This window comes from Cololabis saira, chromosome 3 (assembly GCF_033807715.1).
Source record: "Cololabis saira isolate AMF1-May2022 chromosome 3, fColSai1.1, whole genome shotgun sequence".
NCBI classification, from domain to species: domain Eukaryota; kingdom Metazoa; phylum Chordata; class Actinopteri; order Beloniformes; family Belonidae; genus Cololabis; species Cololabis saira.
The window spans coordinates 43976600-43997676 of record NC_084589.1 but is presented as its reverse complement, the minus strand read 5'-3'; the positions used below and the strand labels follow the sequence as shown (position 1 = coordinate 43997676).

At 42.0% G+C, this 21077-nt stretch overlaps 3 protein-coding genes and 1 pseudogene across 3 annotated transcripts in view; 2 read left to right on the top strand and 2 right to left on the bottom strand.

Annotated features, from left to right (window-relative positions):
• Positions 1-21077, top strand: part of LOC133440368 (zinc finger protein 37-like) — an 801383-nt gene that overhangs the window by 704739 nt on the left and 75567 nt on the right. The gene's annotated exons all lie outside the window — the stretch shown is intronic.
• Positions 238-9633, bottom strand: LOC133440349 (zinc finger protein 391-like). Its single transcript, XM_061717591.1, has 2 exons — positions 9424-9633; positions 238-1674 (listed from the first exon to the last, which is right to left on the bottom strand). The coding sequence occupies exons 1-2, from the start codon at positions 9593-9595 to the stop codon at positions 539-541; spliced, it is 1308 nt and encodes a 435-aa protein (XP_061573575.1). The 5' UTR covers positions 9596-9633; the 3' UTR covers positions 238-538.
• LOC133440359 (zinc finger protein 883-like) lies at positions 12917-15261 on the bottom strand. The gene has a single exon (XM_061717605.1). It carries the CDS (start codon positions 15238-15240, stop codon positions 14521-14523), a length of 720 nt encoding a protein of 239 aa, XP_061573589.1. The 5' UTR covers positions 15241-15261; the 3' UTR covers positions 12917-14520.
• Positions 19817-20577, top strand: LOC133424024 (hereditary hemochromatosis protein homolog; annotated as a pseudogene).

Below are 21077 nucleotides of genomic sequence, written 5' to 3'. Positions count from 1 at the left end.
AGATTTTAAAATGCATAAAGCCTTTTACAGTTTTCAGCGAACTATGTATAACATCACAATATATAACCTCTGAACGGAGTAGATGGTGGGAGTTTAACAAGGAGCTGCAGATTAACTTTACAAAGAGAATGTGAGTGAAGAATAAACAGACGGGAAAAAGGACGTGTGAGAGAGGCTTTGTAGATGAACGAAATAAACTGTCACGTTTAAAGAAACTTCAGCAAATACTAACAGCTCTTTATTTGCACCGTGGAGACGGCAAGTTACCAACAGCAACAAATAATAATTTTAAGAAGGAAAAGGGATTCAAACAAACTCAATGCAGAACTTTAAAAAAAAAAGTACACAACCACATCGTTCCCTCTGCGTCAAGTTGACGGAGAAGCATAAATCCGGGTTGAACCTGCAACCCTTGTGGGGAGGGGATTAGGCTCATCAGCCACAGGAGGTGGTGGTTGGACTTCTGCGGGTTCTTCTTCTGTGGGTCAGACAGGAGTGGACAGCTGCCCCCGGAGGACGACAACATGAGCTTCATTTGTCACGAGTCACCAGACTTCTCCTCTGGGTGATTTTTCATGTGACTCAGCAAATAAATTCTGCGGCTAAAACCTTTGTTGCACGTGTTGCACAAATATGGCTTCTCGCCCGTGTGCGTGGTTGTGTGCCGTTTAAGATGTGATAAATCAGCAAAGGTTTTTCCGCAGGTGTTGCACAGGTACGGCCTTTCGCCGGTGTGGGTCCTCGAGTGAATCACCAGGGTGGAACGTTCTGTGTAACTTTTTCCACATGTTTTGCAGATGTAGGGCTTCTGGCCCGTGTGCGTGGTTATGTGGCGTTTAAGATTTGATGATTGAGTAAAGGTTTTTCCACAGGTGTTGCACAGGTACGGCCTTTCACCGGTGTGGGTCCTCGAGTGATCCACCAGGAGGGAACGTAGCCTGTAACTTTTTCCACATGTTTTACAGATGTAGGGCTTTTCGCCCGTGTGCACGGTTATGTGGCGTTTAAGATGTGATGATCTAGTAAAGGTTTTGTTGCAGGTGTTGCACAGGTACGGCCTTTCGCCAGTGTGGGTCCTCGAGTGAATCACTAGGTTGGAACGTTCTGTGTAACTTTTTCCACATGTTTTGCAGATGTAGGGCTTCTCGCCCGTGTGCGTGGTTATGTGCCGTTTAAGTTTTGATAATGTAGTAAAGGTTTTGTTGCAGGCGTTGTACAGGTACGGCCTTTCGCCAGTGTGGATCTTCATGTGATCCATTAAAATATTACTTTCAATGAACTCGTTGCTGTCTGATGGGACAGCAGCATCTTCGTGGTCACCATGTCGTCTCATTGGCTCCGGATCTGCAGTTTTACTGGAGTCTGAGTGTAAACTTTCAGTCTCTTCCTCATCTTTGTTTTGCGCTTCAGGAGAAGTGTGCAACAGCAGCTGGCCACAGTTTGGTCCTGGTTCACCATTTTCAACTTTCACATCAGCGACATTGACCAATGAGACATCCACCTCTACGTCCTCCTGCTTCATCTCCTGACAGCTGGAGTCTTCCTCCAGTTCTGTAGTCTGTGGATGCCCTGGTTCCTCCTGGTTCGGGCTGCAGATCCTCTCCAGGTTATCCAGGTGCTGGTCACTGAAAACCCCGTCCTCCTCCACCTTACAAACATTTTCTTGTGGGAGTTCTGGAATTACAAAAAGGGACAAAAGATAGGGTTTTAACAAGTCAAAAGTGCTTTCCAGTGTTGATTGTTTGGTTGTATTTGTGAGGTTTACAGTTTGTCCTTAACTTTCGGTCTTCCTCTTCATCTATGTAGTATATTTGAAAAAAAGTGCATTACTCTGTGTGACCATTAGGCGGCACTGTGACTGTACTCTTGTGTTACTCCGTTGGTATCGAGACAGTTGGAGAATAAAGTTGTTGTTCTAAAATGGCTTCTTCCAAGTCATATATAACATGGTGTCAGAGTGAAAACTTGAAGTAAAACAAAAATAGGAAGACAAAATGCAGCAGATGAAACCTCCGACCTCATTAAGTGTAGAAGGAAATCTAGCGGAAAGTTGGAGAGTCTGGATCAAGAGATTTGAACTGTTTCTTGTCGCCAGCGGAATCGACGAAAATGTTGGTGCAGTGAAAAGAGCCACGTTCCTAAATGTGGCCGGGGACGAAGCAATTCAGGTATATAACACTTTTGACTTTGATGAAACCGTAGATGACTATGATACATTGAAAGAACTTTTCCGCCAACATTGTGAGCCAAGGAAAAATGTATGACGTATTTGAGGCACCTTTTCTTTATTCGATTGCAAGGGATATCAGAGACTGTTGATGCATATGTGACTGATTTAAAAAAAGAAAGTGAAAGACTGCGAGTTTGAGCACCTCACCGACCCACTGATACGAGATAGAATCGTCTGTGGAATCACAGATGACCAAGTGAGAGGACGACTACTGAGAGACCCGGACCTCACGCCAAATAAAGCAATAGACATTTGCAGAGCCAGTGAGTTGAGTCCAGTGTTTCCTCTACATTCATTCAGCAGTGGCGGCCCGCCACTGCTGAATCATAGCCGCCACGCCTGAAAAAAAAATTCTATTATCATTTTTTTTTTTTTTTTTTTTTTTGCAAATGCACCATCGCCGCATCTCTCCACCTTCACAACACAGCCTGTGTGATGATGAGCGCAACGGTGGGGGGAGGGGAGGGAGTGAGTGGGGCGTTTGGGGGATCCTGTTGGAGTTAATTACTCGCGAGAGCGTGGCCTAAAGTGACATCACGTTAGGCACCAGGTCAGAGTCAGAGTCGTGGTAAGAAAAAAAAAAAAAGGAGAAGTCGCCGTAAGAAATAAAGGCAGCGAATTACCGGAGAAAAGGTAGACTTATTAGCCAACTGAGGCGGACTGGCCATCTGTGTGATCTGGAGAATCACAGAACGGCCAGTAGTCCAGGACGGATGGCGGCCGGCCACAGTGTTAGGGCTCGGCCAGGCGGGGCTTTATAAATATATGGGGTTTATAAATTTATTAAATATATGAGCGTGGAGTCGGCGTGGCGAGAAGCTGCGCGGCGGACAGTGAGTCGCGCTGTGAAGCCTTGATTTATGGTTCCGCGTTAAATCGACGCAGCAACGTACGGCGCACGCCTCGGCGTAACCTACGCCGAAGGCTCTGCGTCGTTTTAACGCGGAACCATAAATCATCCTTAAACCACCTGCAGCCCGGGAGGAGAAGTTATGGAGCGGGGCTGCGAGTTGTTCATCGGCATTGCTGGTTCATTTTGTTAACTCTGAGCTTTGTTGCCTTGTTTGTTAGTTTGCTGGTGTTTTTTTTTCCTCTGTGATTTTTAAGTTATTTGTTTTATTTTTAAAATTATCTTCAAAACATAAAAAGAAATCGATCAAAAATCAGAATTAATACAGAAATTATTGGTGCTGTAAACATGTGTCTTTTTGGAAAGGTGCACAACATAGACTTTGGTAGAATAAGAACAAAAGTGCATTTGGATGAAGGGAATGTCATCCTGACTTCCCACATGAAAAAGATTGTTGGAAACAGTTTGGCACCAAATATAATATATTTAATTTTCTCAGATGGCAAAAATAAGAACTTTATTGATCCCACATAGGAGTAATTCCTGTTATATCAGCTATAGAGAACAAGGTAGTGCCGAAAAACAATATACATCCCCCCTCACAAAAATAAGAAAAATAGAGAAACATATTTTCTCACCAACAAAAAATATTTAAAATTTTCCAAGTAACAAAATAGTATATTTTTCGGGCAATGAAATAACATTTGAACCGTCTTTCAGACAATTACATTTGTTCATGAGAAAATATGTTTCTCTGTTTTTCTTTTGTGAGGGGGGAGCACACAGTCACAAGAACACCTGGAAGCATTCATGCTTATGACCACAGAGAAAGATCCTCATGTCCCTTGACAATGACAGAGTTGCAAAAAAAGTGACCTGTTGAAGAAACTCCTTATCCCTAAACATTGAGAAAAATCGCATTGCTGGTTTGTTTTTTTAGGTTAGTATTCAACCTTCATTTCTATGTGAGTATTCAAGTTAAACTGTATATTTACCGCCTCATTACATAGTGATTTATCATAACTCATACAGTGTTGTGTATTTCAGATACCTGTTTTGTATTGGTTCAACCAGAGGGACTGAGTTAGAGAGTATTCAAGTTAAACTAGAATACAATGCTCTTAACACAACATCTAGTCAAATCAGTGCTATTGCTATAATTTGGATGGTATAGTATCATGAGCCACAATTAAGTATTGTGACACTCATGCCAGGCGTTATTGTTGTTGAGTTTCTACACGCCGATTGCTTTGGGCCGGGCCTAGTCAACGCCGCCGCCGCCGCCACCCCCCCGGGAAGCCCCCACTGCTGAAAAAATTCCTAGAGGAAACACTGGAGTCGGTGTCAGCTAAAAAGTCTACATGAAGAGATTGAAATTCCTGTCAATAAAGTCACCAAGCAAAAACAGGAAAGTACCTGTCGCGGTAAAAGATAAAATTAAAACAGAGCTGAATAGAATGGAAAACTTGGGGGTGATAACCAAACAGACAGAGCCTACAGATTGGGTGAATAGTATGGTGACTGTAACAAAACCGAACAAAGTTCGGATCTGTATCGACCCACAGCACCCACATCATCATTGGGCTGAAGTCTATATTTGCAAGGCATGGTGTGCCAGATGAGTTGTTCTCCGACAATGGCAGACAGCTGGTGAGCCAAGAGACGGTTGACTTCAGTGCTGAATGGGGTTTCAAGCACACCTCTTCAAGTCCCACTTTCCCACAGTCAAATAGCCAAGTTGAGAGAGCAGTTCAGACAATAAAAAACATGCTGACAAAAGCACAGGACAGTGCTGGTGACCCGTACCTAGCACTGATTGAATACCGGAACACACCACTGAGTGGGGTTGGACTCTCACCTGCTCAGATGCTCATGGGAAGAAGGCTCAAATCAAAGTTACCTGTGACAAAGTCATTATTGCAGCCAGCTTTCTATAAAGATCCCAGGAGCCACCTCGTGCATAGACAACAAAGACTGAAACAATACTTTGATCAAGGAACCAGGACACTGTCTGACCTCCAAATTGGTGAAAATGTGCGGGTTAGACAAGGCAACAAGTGGGAACCAGCCACTGTGGTAGAGAAACACATTCCTGTTACCCGTTACCTGTTACCTATCCCTTCCTACCTACCCTTCGTGCCTTGTGGCACATAAGGCCTCAACAGAGCTCCTCCACTTCTGATGGTCGGCTGCTGCAGTCCTCACTTCCCGCCAGGATTTCCATCCTCCTTCCCTTTTCTCCTTCGTGACGGTACGTCTCCAGGTGGTCTTTGGTCTTCCCTGTCTTCTCTTCCCTTCTGGTGCCCAAGTCATTGCTATGTTGCAGTCGTTGTTGTGGTCCTGCCGCAGTATGTGCCCAATCATCTTCCATGTTCGCAACTTCACCTCATTGCTGAGTGGTCTCATATCAGCTCTTTCCAGAGAAACACATTCAGCCCAGATCATACATTATCAAAACCACAAGAGGAGAAATGTACAGGAGAAATCGCAGACACCTGCTCAAAACTAGAGATGCAGCGATTGATCGGCCACTGATCGGGATCGGGCCTATAATGCCCCTATCGGTTTTGATCAGAGATCGGAAAATAGTTCAGAGCGGGCCAATCTGATGACGTTTACAACAACAAACATCGCCCGCGCGGGCATTCCTGCACCAAGCTGTCCTGAGGGGGCGTGGCCGGCCTCGCCGGTATAGCAGTTTTACAATGTCCAAAAAGGACAACAAATTTGCAGTTTGCAAAGTGTGTGCAAAGGAGATAACCCTAGGAGGAATGTTACAAAAGAATTTCAACACAACAAAGCTGATAAGACATTTGAATGTTTTTCACACAAAGAAGTATTTTGAGTTTCCAAAGTTGGCTGCAGCTAAGGCAGAGAAAGAAAAGGAGGTGCAGCCACGCCGCTAACTCCACTGAACGTAACAGAGACCTATAAAACGACAGGACGAAAAATAAAGAACTACATCGTAAGGTAATGAATTCATATGCTTTGCTCATCAGCCGCTTTCTGTTGTAGAAGACATCGGGTCGTAAATATTTCACTGATGAAATCCTGTCGGAATTATAGCAAACTATATACAGTCAAAAGCCGTGTCAGTCGCGTCACGAGTGACATGTGGAGCTCTAGTGTGAAGAGTTTCCTCACACGCGGCGGATGCTATCACTAAAGCTTTCGCAAAGCTTGATAATTCATAATTAATTTTTATTTTAAGATTTAATTCCTCTTCCCAGAGGAAAACTAAGGTTTATAGTTTACAACTTGTATCAAGTTAGAGAGTTTATAGAGAGTTTATCAAGTATTATTTTAGAGAGTGACATGTCTGCTGTTGTCTGTGTTGCTGCACATGTTGTACAGAATTATTACCACAGGAAGCTGAAGCTAGTAGGCTACACTTACTCTCTGTAAGCCGAGTCTAAATCGTCTCTAAGAACCTCTAGTACATCGACCGCATAACTGCGGACTCTGCACCAATCCCGCTCCATCATTCCCTCACTCGTGAACAAGACCCCGAGATACTTGAACTCTTCCACCTGAGGCAGGACTTCTCCACCCACCCGGAGAAGGCACACCACTGTCTCCCGGTGGAGAACCATGGCCTCGGTTTTGGAGGTGCTGATTCTTATCCCTGCTGCGTCGCACTCGGACTCAAACGGCCACAACACAAGCTGAAGGTCCCGGTCCGATGAAGCCAACAAGACAACATCATCCGCAAAAAGCAGAGATGAAATCCTGAGGTTCCCAAACCGGATCCCCTCCGGCCCCTGGCTGCGCCTAGAAATCCTGTCCATAAAAATTATGAACAGGACCGGTGACAAAGGGCAGCCCTGCCGGAGTCCAACATGCACCGGGAACAAGTCTGATCTACTAGCAGATGACACCACACTCTTTCTCAGGGATGAAAATCAAGTTTCTATTGCAATAAACACCATAAATGAGTTTTCCAAGGGCTCTGGCCTAAATCTGAATCTTAATAAATGCGAAATTATATCCATTAAGGATTCTGATAAAACATCAATTTGTAGTATCCCAGTCAAAAATGAAGTAGTTTACTTGGGTATTACAATAACTAAGGACCAACAAAAAAAACTTCACTGAATTTCAATCCTATTATCCAAAGAACTCAAAAAAAGTTAAACCAGTGGCTATTACGGGATCTCTCTCTTAGAGGTAGAGTTCTACTCACCAAGGAGGAAGGAATATCACGTTAACATATGCATCTCTGTCTCTGTTCGTAGACAACAAACGTATTACTGAGATTGACAGGCTGCTTCTCAACTTCTTGTGGAAAAATAGAACTCATCATCTGAAAAAAACCTGTTCTAATGAATGACTATGAAAATGGTGAACTACATTTTCTAAATTTCTGCACCCTAAATAACACATTTAAGATAAAATTGGTTGAAACAATTCTGATTCTGATCAAAATCTGTTTGTCCTGTAACCATGGTAAGAACAATAAGTTGATTAGATTCTTGTTTAGACAGGATGTCACCACAGTTCCTTATGTGGTCTCACACTGGAATAGGTACATGGATCATATTGGCTGGAAAAAGGTCTGGCTCTTACCCAACCGATACCTGTTGACCTACAAAGTTAGAGAAATATTGTTTAAAATAATTCATAGATTTTAGCCTTTCTAATGATCATATTGTTAAAAGGTTTAAAATAGACATTGATGTGAAATGTGCTTTCTGTTCTGTAAATATTAAAACAATTACTCATTTATTTTGGCTCTGCCCCATTGTCCAAAACCTCTGGATTGATATATGTAATTTTATTGTTAACAATATTCAACAAGAATTTAAGTTGTTTTGGAGGGATGTGCTGTTTGGACTCTATGACTTTGACAGGATTAAAGCAAAACCCAATGAAACATTCATTATTAACCTCGTCATACTGTTGGCAAAATTTCACATTCACAAATGTAAATTTACACATAGAAAACCCTCTTTTGTTGCTTATTATAATGAGCTCAAACATCGACTGCATTTAATTTTCTCTTCATCAAAAGGCGATCAAAACTATTAATATCTGTGCTCATTTTAATGTTTTCTTGTAAACTCTTATCCCCCCTGGCATGAAATGTGATTTTTATGTTCTGTTGAAGATATATAATTAGTAAACTTCATGTTTTTGAAAAAAAATTTAATAAAAAATAACAATCTAACTACAAGTCCTGCATATGAACTCCTACATGAACATCCTCCAACGATCTGGTTTTTTGCCAGTGTCATCTCACATCTTACACGGAGCCACTGTGATCTGCATCTTTTCTACTAAATAAACGATTAAGTCTAAAGAAATGTATGGATCTGGTTAAGAAATGTATGGATCTGGTTAAGAAATTTAGGGATTTTGCTAAATACAAAACAGCGCAAATAATGTCCAAAGCAAGGAATAATCTACTACCATCTAATTTTATAAAACATAAAGTAGGAACAACAATGTGCAGCATGTGCATATAGAACTGTGGAGACTCTGTGGAACAGTTTGGAGCTGGAAATGAAAAAGTACGAACATAAATCTGTTTAAAAAGAGATACAAAAAATTATTTATAAACAGGTATATGGAAGAGGAAATGGGGTAACGAGTGTGAGAAACAAATAAAATAGGGAAAAATGGTATATTATACTTGCTTAAGATATGTTTAGATATTTATGTGGATATTTATGTAATATATATTATATGTTGAGAGGGATAGTTCTAATTATTTAATATATGTTATATATTTATTAGGTATGTAGCATATGTATATATTTATAGGGATATTTATGTAGTAATATAGTGTATATTTATATAGTTTTATAAAATATTTGTATTTTCTATATATTGATATAATATTCATGTAATATTTATATTTTCTATATACTTATATGGATAATTATGTGGTAATAGGCATGTTTTACATAGTATTTATATAGACTATATTTATATGGATATTGTGTAGATATAATAATAGCAATAATGTAAATTCATAGAGTTATAAAGGGGTAGGAACTAGGAAAAAGTGTAGACTTCTTCCTACTCCTTTTTTCCAACATGAATATGAAGAGGTTACTGTTAATTTTTTAAATGTTCGAAATAAAAATGTATTCATTCATTCATAAAGTGTGAAACATCAGTCTGGTCCAGAGTCTGAATGGAGCATGAAAGGCAGCACCAAGTAAACAGAACAACAAGTTAGTTCGGGATGTTTCCGAATCCCACATCAGCAGCTGCTTGAGCTGGGGAGTTTCCCATTTAGTTGGTTTGCTTCATCACCACGGCTTTTAACTGGAAACAAAGGGATCTTGTAGGAGTCATACTCATGTGTTCATTCATTCAACTTTCCAGGGTTACGTACCGACTCTGTGGAGTCTGATTTCAGGTTTCCAGGCGAGGTCCAACAGTCTGCGCTGACGGTCGAGCTCTTCTTCATACTCCAAGATGCTTTTTTCAAACACTGACAATATTTCTACAGCAGCTGCTGTTAGTCGCTGACCGATAAACTCTCTCAGATGATTCACCTTAGACATTGTTGAAGAGGAAAAAGAAAGGAAACAACAGAACCGTCCTCTCCTTCTTCTTCTCTAGGTTTAATGGCGGATCACAACCAACGTTATTAGGTTCTACCGCCACCTGCTGTACCGGAGTGTGTAACATCAGGATCATTATTACACCAGGTTACAGTCTAACTTAAAGGGGGGAAAAAAGGAAATACCTAAATAAAATAAGATAACCACATTTAAATCTTATTATCTATCCCTGCATCTTTAAGAAAGACAAGGATTTCCTTATAACAATCCCTCATCACCTCACTTCTCCCTAATAACCTACTAAACTCCATTCCCGTCCCAGCTCGTACATCCTGTCTCTTAAAGCGTTCCTTTCTACCTCATACTTGCCACATTTAAGAATCACATGCTCTACATTCTCTGTGACATCACACTCATCACATTTATCAGACACGGACTTTGACATTAAATACAGAGTTGATTTTAAACTAGTATGACCTAATCTTAATCTAGAAATGATGACTTCCTCTCTCCTACACTTTCCTTTGAAAACCTTCACGTTAATTGACTTCTGTATGTTATAAAAATGTCTCCCTTTTACACCGTTGTCCCACACCTTCTGCCATGAATCCCTCACTGCCTTTCTAATTCATGATTTTGCTTCACCTTTACCAAAAGGAATTTCCATAAACCTCACTACTCAATTTCAATGCTCTTTTAGCAATATTGTCTGCTTTCTCATTGCCATCAACACCCATGTGGGCAGGAACCCAACGAAACTGCACAGTAATTCCAGTTCTGCATAACCTCCACAACACCATTAATATTTCCAACACTAGATCTTCTCTTGTTGTTTTATTTGAAGTCAAACTCTGAAGGGCTGCAGTGGAGTCTGAACAAATGACATAGTTCCTTCTCGCAGTTACAGTAAGTATTTCATTTACCAACGAAAGTAATTAGAACAAAATGCATACAACATTCTTTTCATCACTGGTTTACTACTACTTCTGTAATTTAGCAGACGCTTTTATCCAAAGTGATTTACATCTGAGAAAACAACACAAGCAAGAAGGTTTAGAAAGAGTTTTATTTTTTCCGACACAATGAGAGCTGACACAATTTATATGATAAGCTTCTGATTGTTAATATCAATATATAAAATACAAATATTTTTTAATTCACGTGTTCTTTATTTTTTGTCATAAAACATTTATGTTGTTAAGAAACTTTTATTGCAATGGGCTTCAAAATAATACACATGGTAAGTCTTTGAGACATCAAAACATTTAAATATCAAACTGATCAAACTATCAAACTGATTTTGGGTGTGAAATATATAGATATACAAGACTCATTTAAAGCTGCAGTTTCCAACATTTAACCACTAGAGGGAATAAAGATCCCAAACTAACCCCCAAACTCAGAATGACGGTTCATTCATGCATGAATCACCCACAGGTTTTCTGCAGGGGTTTGAAGCCTCTTTTTCCTCGTATTGTGGCAGGTTGGAATTATATAAAGCAAGAAGTTTAATGCGTAATTAGGGGCGTGGCCTTTTGATTGGAATTAATTTGTCCAATCTGTAAATAAATACTTTTTCTAAGATCTTAGAAAATGTTGGGAGTAAAGAATCAGGCCTGTAATTAGTGAATTGGTGTCTGTCTCCAGTTCTGTACAGTGGGATGACTTTTGCAGTTTTCTTTTTTTTTTTGTAAATGTCCCAGTTCTGAGTGACTGATTACAGCTGTATGTCAGTTAACAATCCATCAATAACCTTTTTGACTATTGTCATATCACCACAGTCAGTTGACACCTTGTTTTTACATTTACTTACAATATCTATGATTTCTCTCTCCTCCACAGCTGTGAGAAACATTGAATCTGGATTTCTACTTATTAATGTTTCCTTCCATCCATCAGCTGATCCAGGATCACACATTTTTCTGCCAGCTTTGGTCCAACACTCACAAAATACCTGTTAAAATTATTAACCACCTCATTCATATCATTAATGACTTCATCGTTATTGGTTAAATATTGTGGATAATTAGTCTGTCTTGAACTTTTCCTAATGGCATCATTCAATTTATTCCAAATACCTTTAACGTCATTTTTAGTCCTTATTCATGAAGGAATTCATGTCCCTCTCCATGAAGGCAAGTGGTCTCGGCTCTGAAACAGCAAAGTCCTCCCTCCATTATCATATTATTATTTTTATTATTATTGTTATTATTATTACAAAAGTGCATCTCCACTCGTTGAGTTTGCACTTTGAAAGATATGGAAAATGGACTGGTACCAAAAGCCAGGCTTGTTGCACAAGGTTTTGAGGAACTGCAAGTTTCTGCTACAGAAGGAATCTCCAACCTGTGCTTCAGTCTCTGAGGCTCCTTGTGGCAGGAAGTTATCAAAAACAATGGACACTGCATTTGATGGACATAAAATCTGCTTCTTTCATGGACTAGAAATGTGGAGAGACATTTTCATTAAACCTTCTCCAGAGACCAACAGAGCAGATCATCTTTTTTTAACCCACATCAACTCCATGGTTCCTGACACAGTGGATTCCTATCAGTTTTCCTACCGTGCCAACAGATCAGTGGATGAAGCGATGGCTTCGGCTTCACTTCACCTTCCAACACCTGGACAGGATGAACACCTATGCACGGCTTCTGTCCCTGGATGTGTCATTTGATGAAGCAGAGACCAGTGAGATAACAATCTGGATCAAAATGACGTGATTGAGGAAGTTGAGGATAAAGGACAAAAGTGCATCTCCACTGAGCTAAATGCTGGTTGTACCGATCACGCTGTATCAATAATCTGCGTCAGTGACAACTTTCCTCTTGTTGATGCACTAAAGTCTTTTTTAGTTGTGTTTTTATTATTATTATTATTACTACAATAGATTGTTCACTCTTGGGTTTACGTTGAGCTTTTATAGCTCACCACCAGTGCTGCTCTTTCTACATATGGAGAGTGTAATATTCCAGAATTATAAACAATAAAACGATTCATCCATCTAAAATGAAAACTTAATTACATTTTCATGATTATTTCTGACTTATTATGAATTGAGGTAAAAAGACATTTACTCCTAAACGGATGTCTGATATAAAAGGGTTAAATCCAAAGTCTGTCCTCTAAAACATCAGCTTTATAATAAATCATGTGTCAGACGAGTTGTAAATCTAGTACAACTTGATTTTATACATGTGATTCAATAATATTGTTAATTTCATATTATTTAAATAATATGAAAAACGTACACAAATATGTTGTAACTTTAGCTTATATAGTTACAATAACACAGCATGGATCATTTGAATTACATTGTTTTGACTTAGTTTGTCCCATGAATTATCACGATAATCTTATGTACGTGCAGCTCAGATTTTAAAATGCATAAAGCCTTTTACAGTTTTCAGCGAACTATGTATATCATCACAATATATAACCTCTGAACGGAGTTGATGGAGAGAGTTTAACAACATGGAGCTGCAGATTAACTTTACAAATAGAATGTGAGTGAAGAAGAAACAGATGGGAAAAAGGACGTGTGAGAGAGGCTTTGTAGATGAACGAAATAAACTGTCACATTTAAAGAAACTTCAGCAAATACTAACAGCTCTTTATTAGCACCGTGGAGACGGCAAGTTACCAACAGCAACAATGTCTCTCCACGTGTCTCCAGTGTTGGCGTCGCTCCATTGGTTACCCGTAAAATTCAGAATCCAATTTAAAATTTTATTACTTGCATATAAAGCCCAAAACGGCTTAGCTCCGCATTATTCGTAAGACCTGATAGTGCCTTATGTTCCTGTCAGAGCTCTCTGTTCTCAGAGTGCAGGTTTACTCGTAGTTCCTAGAGTATCTAAATGTAGATTTGGAGGGCGGGCATTCTGCTATCAGGCACCACTACTATGGAACCAACTTCCAATCTGGGTTAAGGAGGCTGACACCACCTCCACCTTTAAAACTAAACTTAAAACATTTCTGTTTAGTAAAGCCTATAGTTAGTGTTCAGTAAACCTCTAGCTGGTGTTGGTAAATCTCTAGGTAGTGTAAACTCTAGTGTGTTAGAGTCGCTCCTCTAGTTTCTTGTGCTGGCACCCCCTTCTCTTCTCTTTTTTCTCTTTTGTCCATGTTGCAGCATCCTCTGCCGGTGGCGAAGAGCATCTCTGAATGCAAAACACCGGATCCTGCAGTGTGGGAGTGAGGGGGGCAGGGTAACGGCCCCTTTTGGGCGGGGGAGAAAGTTTGTCCCTCAAGACTCCTTTCCCTGGCCCTGCCCCTTTTCAACCTTTCCCCGACCCTGCACCCCAACCTGGGACTTGATGATTGGGCCGGAGCTTCGGGAGCTGCATGCTGGCCTGCGGTCCCCACCCCGGGTCATCCCGTTGCTGCTTCCACCTGCCTGCTGTGCTGTTGCCGTCCCTGACCCCCAGTCTGGCCCTCGGCAGGAGTCCCCCCTTATGAGCCTGGTCCTGCTCAAGGTTTCTTCCCTCCTAAAGGGGAGTTTTTTCTTGCCACTGTTAGGCTTAAGGTTTTTCTCCCACTAGGGGAGTTTTTACCTGCCATTGTTTATGTAATAACTGCTCGGGGGTCATGTTCTGGGTATGGGTCTCTGGAAAGCGTATAGAGACAACTTTTGTTGTATTAGACGCTATATAAATAAAATTGAATTGAATACTAACGATTTTAAGAAGGAACAGGGATTCAAACAAACTCAATGCAGAACTTTAAAAAAAAAGTATACACATCGTTCCCTCTGCGTCAAGTTCACAGAGAAGCATAAATCCGGGTTGAACCTGCAACCCTTGTGGGGAGGGGATTAGGCTCATCAGCCACAGGAGGTGGTGGTTGGACTTCTGCGGGTTCTTCTTCTGTGGGTCAGACAGGAGTGGACAGCTGCCCCCGGAGGACGACAACATGAACTTCATTTGTCACAAGTCACCAGACTTCTCCTCCGGGTGATTTTTCATGTGACTCAGCAAATGAATTCTGCGGCTAAAACCTTTGTTGCACGTCTTGCACAAATATAGCTTCTCGCCCATGTGCGTGGTTATGTGCCGTTTAAGAGTTGATGATTCAGTAAAGGTTTTTCCGCAGGTGTTGCACAGGTACGGCTTTTCGCCAGTGTGGGTCCTCGAGTGAACCACCAGGGTGGAACGTAGCCTGTAACTTTTTCCACATGTTTTGCAGATGTAGGGCTTCTCGCCCGTGTGCGTGGTTATGTGGCGTTTAAGAAGTGATGATTGAGTAAAGGCGTTGCCGCAGGTGTTGCACAGGTACGGCTTTTCGCCAGTGTGGATCCTCGAGTGAACCAGCAGGCCGGAACGTTCTGCGTAACTTTTTCCACATGTTTTGCAGATGTAGGGCTTCTGGCTCGTGTGCGTGGTTATGTGGCGTTTAAGATGTGAAAATGAAGTAAAAGTTTTGCTGCAGGTGTTGCACAGGTATGGCCTTTCGCCGGTGTGGGTCCTCGAGTGAATCACCAGGCTGGAATTTTGCCTGTAACTTTTTCCACATGTTTTGCAGACATAGAGCTTCTCGCACATGTGGATCATTTTATGCTTTTCGATTGTTGATAATTTTCTAAACGATTTTCCGCAGGTGTTGCACAAGTACGGCCTTTCGCCAGTGTGGATCTTCATGTGATCCATTAAAATACTACTTTTACTGAACTCTTTCCTGCAAGTGCTGCAAGAAAACACCTTCTTCCCCATATGGGTCCTGGTCAGCTTTGATTTACAGTTGCTGTCTAACGGGACAGCAGCATCTTCGTGGTCACCGTGTCGTCTCATTGGCTCCGGATCTGCAATTTTACTGGAGTCTGAGCATAAACTTTCAGTCCCTTCCTCATCTGTGTATTGAGCTTCAGGAGAAGTGTGCAACAGCAGCTGGCCACAGTTTGGTCCTGGCTCACCATTTTCAATTCTCACATCAGCGAGATTGACCAATGAGACATCCACCTCTACGTCCTCGTGCTTCATCTCCTGACCGCTGGAGTCTTCCTCCAGTTCTGTAGTCTGTGGATGCCCTGGTTCCTCCTGGTCCGGGCTGCAGCTCCTCTCCAGGTTATCCAGGTGCTGGTCACTGAAAACCCCGTCCTCCTCCACCTTACAAACATTTTCCTGTGAGAGGTCTGGAATTACAAAAAGGGACAAAAAGATGGATTTTTAACAAGTCAAAAGTGCTTCCCAGTGTTGATTGTTTGGTTGTATTTGTGAGGTTTAGGGTTTGTCCTGAACCTTCGATCTTCCCCTTCATCTATGTAGTACATTTGAAAACAAGTGCATTACTCTGTGTGACCACACTGTGACTGTACTCTTGTGTTACTGCGTTGGTATTGAGACAGTTGAAGAATAAAGTTGTTGTTCTAGAAATGGTTTCTTCCGCGTCATATACAGTATAACGATCTAACTACAAGTACTGCATATGAACACCTATATGAGCATCCTCCAACGATCGTGTTTTCTGCCAGAGTCATCTCTCATCTTACACGGAGCCTCTGTGATCTGCATCTTTTCTACAAAATAAACGATTAAGTCTAATGTATGAAATAACAGTCTGGTCCAGAGTCTGAATTGACCATGAAAGGCAGCACCAAGTAAACTTTACTGCTGATGTGGGATGGTGCTTTGGTGCATGGTGCTTTGGTGGCGGCCCAGCAGGAGGACCCAGTGGTTAAGAAACTGTATGACAGTGCGATAACACAGGAGGAAATGGTAAATGAGACAGAGGGATTTTACCTAAACAGCGATGTGCTTATGAGGAAATGGAGGGCTAGGGAGTGTCCAGCTAATCAGGAGTGGAAGGTATTGTATCAGGTGGTACTTCCTCCCTGTTACCGAGAGGACATCCTTAAGTTGGCTCATGACGTCCCGACCGCTGGGCATTTAGGCATTAGGAAGACGCAGGCCAAGGTTCAGCAGCATTTTTATTGGCCAAAAATGCATAAGGATATTGTTAACTTTTGTAGATCGTGTCATGCATGCCAGGTGGGAGGAAAACCAAATCAGGTTATTCCCAAGGCGCCACTTATTCCGATACCTGTTTTTGAGGAGCCATTTACTAGGGTGTTGATTGACTTTGTAGGACCACTGCCGAAAACAAAAAGGGGGCATCAGTATTTGCTCACCATTATGGACGTGGCTACAAGGTATCCAGAGGGGATTCCCCTAAGGAATATCAAAGCGAAAATGGTGTTGGATGCATTGCTGAAGTTCTTCACCCAGTATGGGCTGGCTCAGGAGGTCCAGTCCGGGGTGGGGGGGGGGGGGGTGGGGTTACACTGGGACACTCTGAGCCGAGGAGGACCCATGGGAAGTGGACACGGGGGCTGGAGGCAGAGAGACGTGACGAGTGCGCGCATGGGACAGAGGGGGGCGTGGGCGGGACTTAAAATGAAGGCATCTGATAGGTTCTTGCCCCCCTGCCAATCCTCTGACCAATCCGTTTCATTCGGAGCGCAAAAAACAGATTGGTCAGAGTTTTTACAGGATTAAAGCTGTCGGAGAGGTCGGATTTTTTTCTTTCCTTTTTCTGAACACATTATTCACTGGCTACTCTCAGGATGGAAGGACCATTTCACCCAGTATAACAATAAATGTTTTTGAATACGATCACAGGCTATACCTTTAAGCTATCACAAATATAATTTTCATTTTATGCAAAATATTATAAAGTCTGTCACACCAATGTTTTGTTTCTTTCATGTATTTCTTTGTTTTTATTTATTTAATTTTATTTTTTTTTTCTAATTTTCTTGTTGTTGATGATGATGCATGACTCTGTGCCGCTGATGTTGCACAGGTTGTGAACTGAAATGTCTGATTGTTGTACATTGTTTGCATAATGCAAACTTTCAATTAAATTAAAAAAAAAAAAAAAAATCAAAGGGATCTTGTAGGAGTCATACTCATGTGTTCATTCATTCAACTTTCCAGGGTTACGTACCGACTCTGTGGAGTCTGATTTCAGGTTTCCAGGCGAGGTCCAACAGTCTGCGCTGACGGTCGAGCTCTTCTTCATACTCCAAGATGGTTTTTTCAAACACTGAGAATATTTCTACAGCAGCTGCTGTTAGTCGCTGACCGATAAACTCTCTCAGATGATTCACCTTAGACATTGTTGAAGAGGAAAAAGAAAGGAAACCACAGAACCGTCCGTCCTCCTCCCCTGTCCGTCCGTCAGGATGGAACCAGACTCTGCTCATCAGTTCCGCTGCTGTTGCGTGGGTCTTCGTGGGTCTTCGTGTGTTTACATCTGCAAAACTGAAAGTAAAAACTCAGAAACAGACGATCGGGTTTTTACCAGCAGTGTAATAAATATGTTTGTTCTCCATTTGATGTCGGGGTTTCTGCTCCTCCACCTGGTGATGAGTTCAGGTAACAAATACTGCTGGAAACAGCTGTGTTTCTTTATTTACAGTAGGATAAAGTTCTTGTAGGAACTAATCGCCCCCCCACGGGCCAAACAATTACAATTTTAAAATTATAGTATGCTTATAGTTTATAAGTTAAGTAAAACTAGTTTACCTAATTCAGAGTAAGACTAACTGTAAAAAGGCTGTTCTCACATAGACATGTAATGTTCTAGATGAGAGCTGCACAGAGCTAGATAATAGCCTGTATTTACACTGCTTTATGTGTTGGCTATCAATATGCATTATCCCATCTAAATAAATAAAAAAAAAACAACATAACTTCAACATAATTTCCAGTGTAATGTTATGTGTGTGTGTTCTGAGACAGTAAAGTTTAATATTATTTAGTTAGTTGGCCCTTAATTCTGTCAATAGCCTGCCCCTCTTTTTGGTTCTGCTGCTGCTTCCTCCCTCTTTTCTTCATCTCTAACTCCGGAGTCGGACTCCCTTTTCCTCTTAAATATGTCGCAAATCTTTCTCTGCATTTTGATGGCGATTCTGTATCATACCTGTCAAGTTTTGGATTTTAAAACAAGTGAAATTTTCCGCCGCTGTCCCGCCAGTCCAACCGAGGTCCAGTATTATATTACATTTAAAGACAGATTTATGATAAATCTAAAATAACTACCTGTCAACCACTTACAAACTACAATTATGAGCTCAGAATCTGCTAGTTCTAGCTTTGTTGAGACTGAAATGCTGTGGACATTCCTGTGTTTGTAATTCCTATAATAGAGCCTAACTGAAAACACTAGTGAATTAAAGCACACTTATTTATTCTAAACATTTTTAGTTTATATATGCATTGATTGTCTTCAAGTGAAACATTTACATTTTATTTTAATTTGTCATTTTCACTCATGTGGCTCTCTGCCATCAATGACTGATGACACAGACGCATGTTTCTGTGTCTCCAGCTGAAATAACTTTCAGAACTCGTAACTGTTCATGGTCCTGCTCCTCTTTAGGAAAGTAAATTCGGTTTCCATTTTTTAGAGATATTTACACGAGGTCTTTGCTTTTTTGTCAGAAATGTCTTCTCTCTGGTTACATCCATCCATCTCTGATTTGTTGTTCTGAGTTTGTTCCCGTTGTTTCCACTAACCTCGTGAGAACTGTCTCCCAGGCTGCAGCAAGAGGCAGTTTCTGGCGAGACTAGTGACAATTCAGTTTGCGGTTTAAAAGTTATTATATTATAAAATGGGAAATTTACAGGAAAATACTAATACGGGAAGACAGCGGGAAAGAGGGGTGAAATACGGTAGTTTTCCACCTAAACGGGAGACTTGACAGGTATGTTCTGTATATGTGTTCACTGTATATTCCTGTGTTCTGCCACCAGGAGGCGCTGTGGGCAGCTCGTTACATTACAGCGGTGTAAATGTAACGTTACACCGCTGTAGTGTAGTTTGCTCGTCTGAGGGACAAACTGGCAGCGTTAGATAAAGGGATACATTTGTCTTCTAGTTAACATTTGATTAGTTTCTACTCGTGTTGTGAGCATCAGTAAACTGGGAATAACAGCTGGATCATCTGTCCTCTCCACTCTTCTCTCTCCTCCCATTCTGCTCAAAACGCCTTCCTGTGGGATCCGGGTCTATATTTCTTTCCAGATTCCCGTTCCGGACCGATCCAGCTTACTTTCACCCCTGGTCTTACCCATAATTCTGTGCATTTTTTTAGGCTCCAGGCACTCGCTGTCGGTGTTGCTCAACTACATCTCAGAACCAACCCAGTTCCCAGGGTACATGGCGGTCCTGATGCTGGACGACATCCAGGTGGGGTACTATGACTCAGAGACCAACAGAGTGATGAAGGTTGGTGCTGGAGGTGAGAAAGGGGAGGAGCTTGACGTGGGACACTTTGCCTTGAATGGGCTGAAGAACAATATGAAGGGGATGAGGATCAGGTTGGACATAGCCAGAAAACAGCTGAACCTGACCTCTCCAGGCATCTACATTCAACAGAGGATGGTGGTTTGTGGGGACCAGGAAGACGATCAGCATCATTTCCTCATGGTCAGGGATGGTGTGAATGGTCATGATGCCGAAAGCGTAGTGTGTAACACGACCCACTTCCTGTACGGCGGTGGTGATGGTTGGGAGTTCCAGTTGGACACCATGGAGCAGATTTACTTTCAGATGCGCTTCTCAAACATCTACCTGCCCTTCTGTGCCCGGACTCTGAAACGCCTGCTGGAGAGCAACAAGCACCTGGTGATGCGTCGTGTTCGACCTCGACTACGCCTCCTATCACAGCCGGGGGGGGGGGCGGGGCCCAGATCACCTGTCTGGCCACAGACTTCTACCCTCGCCACATCAACCTGACGCTGCTGAGGGACGGTGAACCCGTGGACGAGGAGGAAGTGACCGTTGGCTCGGTGCTGCCCAACGGCAACGGTCTCTACCAGCTGAAGAAGACGCTGATGGTGGATGAAGAGGAGCTGCAGAGGAAGCACAAGTACACCTGTGCAGCGTCTCACCTGAGTCTGGACAACCGGCTGGACGTGAGCTGGAGGGCGGAGTCTTTCCGGTCATTCAGAGTCCACGTCATATCTGCTCCGTCGTCCTGATGGTTGCTGCCATCCTGCTGCTGGTGCTGATGATGAAGATGAGGAAGAGGTCAGGGTCAGAGGGCATCTCCATGGAAACACAGGAGAGTCCCGGAACAGACACCTGAATCTTGATGACACGGTTCCTGAAGTTTGCTGGTTCGTCCAGATGCAGTTTTGTGATCTTCAGTCCTGCTTCCAAGTTCTCTCTGCTCAGTTTAAATTCCAGTAAATGTTGAACTGACGACAAGTTTGATTTCCAAGTATCAGTACTACATATTTACAGTAGTAATTATGTTCTACATCGTAGCCCAGTCGTCATATCAGGTGAGAGTGTGGGGTTCAGTGTCCTGCTCAAAGACTCCTCAGACTGGGGTCAGTCCACGACCTTCAGGATGGAGGACGACCTGCTCCACCCAACCACATGTCCAGACGGCTGCAGCGTAGTTAAGATCATTATTATCTAAAGCTGTTCAACAACACCTTCAGAAGATGCACGGTCCTTCCTTGAGCCAGCAATA